Below are 10744 nucleotides of genomic sequence, written 5' to 3'. Positions count from 1 at the left end.
CAGACAAGTATTCATTCTAAATCATTGACGGGCATATTAACAACATTGAATTACTGCAGCAAAATTGACTGCATCACGTTACATCGTATTAACAAGCAGTTATTTTACAAATACGCACCGTCTGCTTAACAGTGTATGTACAACGTACTATTGTTGCGTCATTCAAAACGAGTAGGCCGTTGCATGCTGGCGTCTGGGTCAAAATGTAGCAAATTCTAAACATTACGCTACAAATAATAGATGAGGGCGTTTCGATGGCAACACAAGCAATCGTCATCAGGTGGGACAAGCACAGCAGCAATAAGAAGAAACTGCTGGAGTAGGCGCCTACTACTTCAGCAGTTTCTCTTGCTGTGGTTGTCCCACCTGATGACGATTGCTTGTGTTGCGATCGAAACGCCGTGATCTATTATGTTTCTACCCACGTGGTGACTTTACCGAAAGAACTCAAGAGTGTGGATTCCTGTAGTCACGAAAGCTTCGAATCAAGATTGCCTACAAACTACACAACTGAGATGACGCATCAATCATCGCCCGCTACTGACAGGCTCTTGTCCACATGCAGGCCGGTGCAGGGCCACCACCTTGTGCCACACAGGGGCAGCTGCTACTTGGGGATGCTCTTCCGAGTGTTTCAGACGAGGTACAACACAAAAATCCGAGTTGCTGAGGCGGTTAAGCAAGCAACGTGTAAATACAATTATCATGATAACATAGTGAATGCTTGGGGGCTTATTGTACCTCGCTCCTGGTTAGAGATCTACCCAACCCACAGATCCACAAAGACTGGCCGCCCTTACTCTGCAGGTTGAACCTAGGAACAGAGTGTTCAACTTCACGTTCTTGTCATTAAAGGCCTGTGACAAAGGTGCATCTATTGGAGCGACATCGTCTCAAGCTTACACATCTACCGGGTCTCCACTTGACTTTGGATTGTCTCGGAGGAAGTCCACCCACACCTCCACTTGCACAAACTGCTGGGAGTTGCCTCGCTCTGCCTCACAGTCAGAATTCTCCTCCTGCTTCACGATGTAAAGGTCCCATTTTGGAGTTGAATCTTCATCTTCACATTTTACCTTCACTTCTTCCCTCTTCACCATCACTTCTTCCCTCTTCACCTTCACTTCTTCCCTCTTCACCATCACTTCTTCACTCTTCACCATCACTTCTTCCCTCTTCACCATCACCTCTTCATATTTCACCTCGATAACTTTAAAAGTTTCAAAGCTGGGATTTTTTTCCGGTTCGTGTTTCATGAAGGATGGGCTCATTGCGGCACTTTGACTTTCACAAGCTGATTTCAGACTCCACTCCTTGTGGATCTTCTGATGCTTCTGTGTTCTCTGGTGTACTTTAAGATGTGGTGACTGTGCAAACGCCTTCCTGCACAGAGTGCACTTGAAGGGTTTCTCTCCTGTGTGTGTTCTCTGGTGTATTACAAGAGCAGGTGACTGTGAAAATGCTTTCCCACAAACACTGCATTTGAAGGGTTTCTCTCCCGTGTGTGTTCTCTGGTGTTTTACAAGATCAGATGACTGTGCAAATGCCTTCACGCACACACTGCACTTGTAGGGTTTCTCTCCCGTGTGTGTTCTCTGGTGTTTTACAAGATTACATGACTGTGTAAACGCCATCCCGCACATCGTGCACCTGAAGGGTTTCTCTCCCGTGTGTGTTCTCTGGTGTAGTTTAAGATGTGGTGACTGTGCAAACGCCATCCCGCACAGAGTGCACCTAAAAGGTTTCTCTCCCGTGTGTGTTCTCTGGTGTTCTACAAGATGAGATGAACGTGCAAACGCCTTCCCACACACACTGCACTTGAAGGGTTTCTCTCCTGTGTGAGTTCTCTCGTGCTGTGTGAAATCTCCAGTACGATCTGTGCTGTATGCACACCGGTCGCATTGGAGCCTTGTCCTACCGAGCTGTGCTGAGTGCCTTTGCTCCATCAGACCAATTCTGCAGAGGAAGCGTCAGAGGAAGCGTCAGCTGCAGACAGAAAAAAATAATATCCACACCATCTACACGTCAGTATCGATGCACAGAGGAAAGCATATATACACAGTAACACGTGACTTACACGTCTATACTTATTCATATATTCATGATACAGTGGAAAAGTGTCCCAAATTCATCACACGGGCTGTTATGGCACACAATGAGAGGGCAAATGGTTATAAACATGCCTGGAAGCCCTCGTATCTTCAAAATGAATGTTCACCCAAAACTCCGAGCACACAATTTCAGCTGTCTGGCTACAAAAGGAATATTTATGAGAGCTAAATTCAGCTGACATAGCAAAGGGTGTTGAAAACAATAGCATTTGTGTTAGGTAGAAATGCATAAAGTAATGTTCAATCGCAACTTAGAGGTGTGAATCCAGGCTCAGATGTCCTTAAATGCTGGGATGAACAGTTTCCGACTTCAGCTGCATGTGCGTGCTGTGTTAACTCTCTGTTCCATTCTTATAAAGAGTTCCAGAGGAAAACAAAAAATAACTATTGTTATGATATAACCTCCGCGTTCAACAGAGTTAATAGACGTTACTGCAAACACAAACTGTACACTGTCACTGGGTAAACAGGCAGTGGCGTGTCTAGAATCATGCCTGGCCACCTTCATCTGCTTGGCATGAATGCTTCCTCACTCCACCAAATAATTGAGGATCAACGAACATAGCCGAGGCTAACTGGAGTTTGCGTGTCTCTCTCCGTGGTGAGATGTTAACTACCTCACCTGGTATACAGGAAGTATACCAGGCCGATAGACATTGACACACGTATTCTTGTTTCTTTCAGTAAAGTTACGTAGATAGAAAATAACAATAATTGATAATACAATTACATTAAATAAAGACCACTTGTGTTGCGATCAAAACGACGTGAGTTTTTTTGCTTTATTTACAGTTATGTATTTTTCTTGTTATTTTCATTTAATTTTCTATCTACGTGACTTTACCGAAAGAACCAAGAATATTCATTCCTGCAGTCACCAAAGTTTTAAGTCAAAACATTCACACACGTTGACAAAGCCTCACCTTGTGTTGGTGTGGGCAGGTCGCTTCTGATAACAAGAGCGGTATAGCAGCTCAAGCGGGCTTGGCCTGCTAACAAAAGAAAATAAAAACTGCGTGAATATTTACAATAAAACAAAGTTACAAAGTGGCGAGCCGAGTGAAGACAAATTAAACTTAAGCGAGATAATTAAAGTGAACGCAAATCAGGCGAGGGCAGGAGGCAAGGCCCCGGGTGGCTAGGCCCCGCGTTGTAAAGTTCCAACCTGGACATCGATTCCCATGCTCGCTGCTACTCAACTGACATCCCTACGAGAGAGAGAGGCTCTACCTTGGTAAACAACAACAACAACAACCACCACCACCACAACGACCACCACCACAACGATGAGAATTTCTCACCTCGGATTTCAGTGCAAGCGCGCACACGGCAGCTTCCTGTTACCTCGCGACAGCAGGAAGTAGTATGACGTCACTTCCCCCCCACGAGCGGCTCTCTAACTGAATAAATTATATGCTTAGTTTTTTCGGTAAAGTCACGTTGAAGAGAAACAACAAAATAATAATATATATTTTATATTTATATTATAAGAATATGAATTACTGCAGTCACGCAAGCTTTAAATCAAAATTTGGTTAAATTATGTTAATGAGGCCGGCCCAAATGTCGAGGGATGGGGGCGTGGGCGCTGAACCCGTCGCAATAAACTCGCGACGGCTTTAACGGACACATTATGTTAATGAGCTACCAGTCACTGGGCGTAGCTTTGCCCAAATAAGGATTGCAACTGGAACGATATCGGCAGTGACCCAGGCGGAGGTGACGTCACGCTCAAGAGCGCGGTGGACGGGGGTGGGGTGAATACCTTGGTGACGTGAAATCACTAGCGAGGCTCACATGAAATTGACTTTTCCAAGACAGAGGTTCTTTGTAAGCCATCTGGCTACCATGAGAGATTCGTTCATGAGGCTATCCACATATACAAGCACAGAGACAATTTCAACCGAGAAGATGGATTCTGGCTTAGCAATCATTGGAACGATTTGATAAACCATTTCAGGTCTTAATTGATTATTCACGCTTACAGTGGCTTTCAGACAGCATACATTAATTTTTCGTCTCCCCCCTTCTCTTTTCAGAACATAGATGGACTAGTCCTTCTAAATAAACTGCCAAATCGCTGCGCGTGGCGCTAACGTTTTAAAAATAAATAAATACACCGTTAAAAAATAAATACATTTATGCAAACCGACACACCTGATGACGACCGTTTGTGTTATGGTCAAAACGTCATGAGAATTTTTATTGTTTTATATATATTTTATTATTTTATTGTTTCCCTTCAACGTGACTTTACCGAAAGAGCTAAGATTACGGAATATCATTTGGGTCATTTTTTTTTGTTACTCAAGATGAGATTTCTGATATTACTGCGTTTTTTTAAATATTTACATAACCAATAAAAATTTGTGTTTTTTTTTATTCAGACCGCGCCAATGCCAACGCGAGTGTTTATTGTTGATGGTGAGTTTTGTAAATCCGTCGTACGGTAAAAAGAATAAAGTTTTCCCCGAAAAAAAATAAAAATCTCTCCGCCTTGGAGCCAATCAAGTTTCAGTTTCTCCCCTCCCACGTGACGCGGAGTTTTCTGGCTCCTCCCCCTCCTTGCTCGCCGCCATTTTGAGAGTCGTGAGGGAGGTGAAGCCTGCGGCCTTGACAACGACGAAGATTCACCAGGGTCAGTGACAACCTCACACTCACACACTGTGACAACCTCACACTCACACACACACTGTGACAACCTCACACACACACTGACAACCTCACACTCACACCCTGTGACAACCTCACACTCACACACACTGTGACAACCTCACACTCACACACACTGTGACAACCTCACACTCACACACACACACTGACAACCTCACACACACTGTGACAACCTCACACACACACACTGACAACCTCACACTCACACACACTGACAACCTCACACTCACACACACTGACAACCTCACACTCACACACTGACAACCTCACACTCACACACTGATAACCTCACACTCACACACACTGACAACCTCACACTCACACACTGACAACCTCACACTCACACACACTGACAACCTCACACTCACACACACTGACAACCTCACACATTGACAACCTCACACTCACACACACTGACAACCTCACACTCACACATTGACAACCTCACACACACACACACTGTGACAACCTCACACTCACACACACTGACAACCTCACACACACTGACAACCTCACACTCACACACACTGACAACCTCACACACACACACTGACAATCTCACACTTACACACTGACAACCTCACACTCACACACACTGTGACAACCTCACACTCACACACACACTGTGACAACCTCACACTCACACACACTGTGACAACCTCACACACACACACTGACAACCTCACACTCACACTGACAACCTCACACTCACACACACTGTGACAACCTCACACACACACACTGACAACCTCACACTCACACACTGACAACATCACACTCACACACACACACTGACAACCTCACACTCACACACACACTGACAACCTCACACTCACACACACACTGTGACAACCTCACACTCACACACACACTGTGACAACCTCACACTCACACACACACTGTGACAACCTCACACTCACACACACTGTGACAACCTCACACACACACACTGACAACCTCACACTCACACACTGACAACATCACACTCACACACACACACTGACAACCTCACACTCACACACACACTGACAACCTCACACTCACACACACACTGTGACAACCTCACACTCACACACACACTGACAACCTCACACACACACACTGACAACCTCACACTCACACACACTGTGACAACCTCACACTCACACACACACTGACAACCTCACACTCACACACACACTGACAACCTCACACTCACACACACTGACAACCTCACACACACACACTGACAACCTCACACACACACACTGACAACCTCACACTCACACACACACTGACAACCTCACACACACACACACTGACAACCTCACACACACACACTGACAACCTCACACACACTGACAACCTCACACACACACACTGACAACCTCACACTCACACACTGACAACCTCACACTCACACACACTCACTGACAACCTCACACTCACACACACTGACAACCTCACACACACACAGGCTGACAACCTCACACTCACACAGACTGACAATCTTACACACACACTGACAATCTCACACTCACACATTCTGACAATCTCACACACACACAGGCTGACAATCTCACACTCACACACACACTGGCAATCTCACACTCACACACAGACTGACAATCTCACACACAGACTGACAATCTCACACACACACACTGACAATCTCACACTCACACAGGCTGACAATCTCACACACACACTGACAATCTCACACTCACACAGGCTGACAATCTCACACACACACTGACAATCTCACACTCACACAGGCTGACAATCTCACACACACACACTGACAATCTCACACTCACACACACACTGACAACCTCACACTCACACACTGACAATCTCACACTCACACACACTGACAATCTCTCACTCAAACACAGACTTACAATCTCACACTCACACCCTGCCCCAACACAATTAAGGCTGCACACGAGCAGGGCCGGATTAAGATTGTGTATGGCCCTGTGCTACACTTCACGTGGCCTTCACGTGGCCTCAAGGTGCACATGGCCTGGCACAAGCGTCGTGGTGACGTCACCACCACGTAGTGGCGAATGGCATTTGTTGTTGTTGTTGTTACTACAGGTACTTTGAGGCCCCCAGTAATATTCCCAAAAGGAAAACAAAGTTAAAGAACAATACAATTTATTTTTACAAGGCTAACGAGAAAATAAATTCAGCATTCACAACTGAAAAAAACTTTTTCTCTTAATCTCTGGAGGCCCTCCAGCTGGCGGAGGCCTCTGGGCTGCAGTTCCTAAAGCCCCCACGCCTCAATCCGGCCCTGCACACGGTCGATGCTTGTCTCTGTAGTGTGCGTGTGATTTTGTGTGTAACGTGTAAGGTTTATCTGCAGAGTCGATCGCATGGAGAAGTCCTCGACAGAGCCCGGTGCTAAAAGGCACCAATGCGACCGGTGTACCTACAGCACGGATCACGCTGAACACATGAAGCATCATCAGAGAACACACACGGGCGAAAAGCCATTCCGGTGCACCGTGTGTGAGAAGGCATTTGCTTGTTTAACAAATCTAAAAATTCACCAGAGAACACACACGGGCGAAAAGCCATTCAGGTGCACCGTGTGTGAGAAGGCATTTGCTTGTTTAACAAATCTAAAAATTCACCAGAGAACACACACGGGCGAAAAGCCATTCAAGTGCACCGTGTGTGAGAAGGCATTTGTGCATTCATCATATATTCGAATTCACCAGAGAATGCACACGGGTGAGAAGCCCTACAAGTGCACTCTGTGCATGAAGGCATTTACTCGTTTAGAAATTCTTCAACATCATCAGAGTACACATACAGGCGAGAAGCTGTACAAGTGCACCGTGTGTGAGAAGGCATTTCCCTATTCAAACTCTCTTCGGATTCACCAGAGAACACACACGGGCGAGAAGCCCTACAAGTGCAGTGTGTGTGGGAAAGCATTTTCCTATTCAAACTATCTTCGGATTCACCAGAGAACACACACAGGCGACAAGCCCTACAAGTGCACCGTGTGTGGGAAAGGGTTTATCGCGTCAGGACAACGAACGATGCATGAAAAGATCCACGAGAGGGTGAAATCTACTTGTGAAGGCCAAAGTGCCGCTGCCATGAGTCCATCTCTCATAAAACAAGAACCGGAAGAAAATGACAACTTTGCTACGTGGCCAGGAGTGATGGTGGAGTGTGAAGAAGAGATAACGGTGAAGCGTGAAGGTCAGGGTTCGACTCGAGGTGGTGACCTCCTGGTGGATGGAGTCAGCGTCAAGCGGGAAGAGGAGAACTGAGACTGTCGCTTGTGATTGCCCGGTCGCTTCTGAACACATTCTCCTGCGGAGGGAGCTAGTAGGAACGTTGGGTTGCCCCGTCAATGGCCAGGGTCAACGGCGGCGCCACCACGTGGTGTATTCCGCAAATATGCCCGACTGTGAGGGCTGGCACAAGCCGGCGTGAGTAGGTTAAACGTTGAGTTTTATAAGGGCACCACGGGGTGACCAGCCCCTCACCACCCAGCCCCACCCAGCCCCTCCCCTCTCCACCCAGCCCCACCCCTCTCATTTTTGGATGCACGACGGACAGACAGACACAATAATCCCCTGTGGGATAGTGGTGTAACCAGGAAGTTCCTACCAGTAAAAGGCGTCGTGTAGCTCAGTCGGCATTACTGGGAAAAATAACCATTTGTCTAATCTTGATTTGAAGCTTTAGTGATTTCTTTGTCTATTAAACTGGAAAAGGACTTTGGCCACATTTGTGCTACGTTTTTTCTGTTTGGGGGGGGGATGTTATAGATTGCGTAAATATATACCCGGTGCGGGTTGTAAACATCGCCCCCTAGGGAGACAAAGGTGGTCAGCCGTGGTGCTGGCTACCAACCCCCTTCAGTGCCATTCGGGGCTTCAGATGTGTTGCTCGCTAGTGTATAATGTAACATAGACTCACAAAGAGACCCAGAGACTCATCACACAGATACCCATAGACTAATCACACATACCCATAGACTATTTAGAGACCCATAGACTCACACAGAGCCATAGACTCATCATACAGAGACCCATATACTCACACAGAGACCCATAGACTCATCACACAGATACCCATAGACTAATCACACATACCCATAGACTCATCACACAGAGACCCATAGACTCATCACACAGAGACCCATAGACTCATCACACAGAGACCCATTGACTCATCATACAGAGACCCATAGACTCACCACGCAGAGACCCATAGACTCATCACACAGAGATCCATAGACTCATCACACAGAGACCCATAGACTCATCACACAGATACCCAGACTCACCACAGAGACAGTCGACTGATCACACAGAGACCCATTGTAATAAAATAATTGCATTGTGAAAATTCTAAATTTTTCTGAAATGTTAATTGTGTAATGTAATGAACGATGTGTTAAAGTGTCATTACAAACGTGTGTGTTGTGTGTATCATTGTGATTGATATTCTTGTTTAATATGTATGTATATTATTATTTGCGGTTATGCATAAAGTTTATCACGACTTATTATCTTTCAGTTTACCTTGTGTTATGAGGTGTGGTTCAGAGGATGAGGATGGGAGAAAATCTGGGTCACGTGACCTTGATGGTTGAGGACCAGAAGTTTCATCCTCTTCCTCGTCTAGTGAGAATGATTCTGGTGCATCAGGAATCGGCAGTCCTTCTCCGTGGGGTCCTGGGCGTGTAGCTGATGGAATGTTTGGATAATGCCCAGTCCACTTTTAATTCTTTGACAAACCTTTCCTAACTGGAGGCGCCATGCAGAAGTAACAATTGCCGATATGATCTGTTGGCTCTCTCCAAATCATTGGCACTGCAAAAGGCATAGATTTCCTGTTCAACCACTGGTGAAGATTCGTTGCACAAGTGTTGCAGTATAGAAGACAGTATATAAGGCTAGCGGTCACGAGTGGTAATAACAGGCTAGGTAGCAGAGAGGGAGCGATATTGGATCTTCAGGAAGGTTCAAGAACCTTCGAGAGAGTTCGAGAAGTAGGGGCGTGGCCAGGGGTGGGTGGATGGCCACGCTGGGGGTAAAAAGGGGGCGAGGAGCGAGGTTCTGGGCTGCCGTGGGAGTCAGGGGTCGTTGCTGTGTCGCAAGTCGTCGCTGTCAAGAGAACCCTCACCAGTCAGTGTGTCTGCGAGTCATTACACGTGGATTGTGTGTGTTGGGTAGAGGGGGCTAAATAGGAGCAGCCTGAACTTCTGTTGACCCCAATCCCTCGTGAAAACCTTCGTCTTAAAGCATCATTAAACATGTTCACTATACGCAGTATTAGGGAGTATTTAGCTGCTATAGATTTCCACATTTCATATAAGCCCCTTCGTTCAGCTATCATTTGTGATAACCGGGTAGTTTCTGGCTTTACCTAGTAAAATATATAGTTTAATCAGCAGTAGCCTACTTTAGGAGCTTAATATAATACATTAATTACCTGCTATAATCACCCAGAAATGTCTGTCCGTCCCGTGCGTGACGTCACTACACAGGAGGCCTACCCCCCGCGTGACGTCACTCCACATGAACCCCTCTCCCTTCATTAATATTCACGCACGCATGGAAATTTACACTGACGCACAAGAAGGTCGCGCACTCCACATGCCGCACCCCTTTCCCTTCATGAATATTCATGAGCGGGTGACGTCACTCTACATGCCGCACCCCTCCACAACCATGAGCCGGAGACGTCACTCCACATGGGGCAACCCCCACCCCCCCACGATTAATAATCACGAGCTGAACAATTTTTCTATTAAATATTTAAGACTTACTGCAATATACACCCGTCCTTGGACGGGCAAAAAAGCTCGTCTCACATATTAAACTAAAACAATTTAATAAATCAAAATAGCAACCAGTAACGCCTAAAACAACTGTCTTATTAAGGTTACGAGCGCGAGGGGTGACGTCACGCGGGGGGGGGTGGGGTCCGTGACGTCACACGGT

At 46.3% G+C, this 10744-nt stretch overlaps 1 protein-coding gene across 1 annotated transcript; it reads left to right on the top strand.

The window, feature by feature from the left end:
- The first annotated feature begins 4687 nt into the window (after positions 1 to 4687).
- LOC142921796 (uncharacterized) lies at positions 4688 to 9303 on the top strand. The gene is made up of 2 exons (XM_076063128.1): positions 4688 to 4749; positions 7135 to 9303. The coding sequence occupies exon 2, from the start codon at positions 7145 to 7147 to the stop codon at positions 8054 to 8056; it is 912 nt and encodes a 303-aa protein (XP_075919243.1). The 5' UTR covers positions 4688 to 4749; positions 7135 to 7144; the 3' UTR covers positions 8057 to 9303.
- Positions 9304 to 10744: the final 1441 nt, after the last annotated feature.

Source organism: Petromyzon marinus, unplaced genomic scaffold (assembly GCF_048934315.1).
Source record: "Petromyzon marinus isolate PM22_M1 ecotype Great Lakes invasive population unplaced genomic scaffold, UKy_Petmar_22M1.pri1.0 PM_G_Scaffold_9, whole genome shotgun sequence".
Classification (NCBI taxonomy): domain Eukaryota; kingdom Metazoa; phylum Chordata; class Hyperoartia; order Petromyzontiformes; family Petromyzontidae; genus Petromyzon; species Petromyzon marinus.
Note: the sequence above shows the minus strand (reverse complement) of the source record. Positions and strands in the feature narration are given on the sequence as shown.

Excerpts from the sequence above, each read along its gene's own strand:
- LOC142921796 (XM_076063128.1), top strand. The coding sequence starts at position 7,145 with ATGGAGAAGTCCTCGACAGAGCCCGGTGCTAAAAGGCACCAATGCGAC.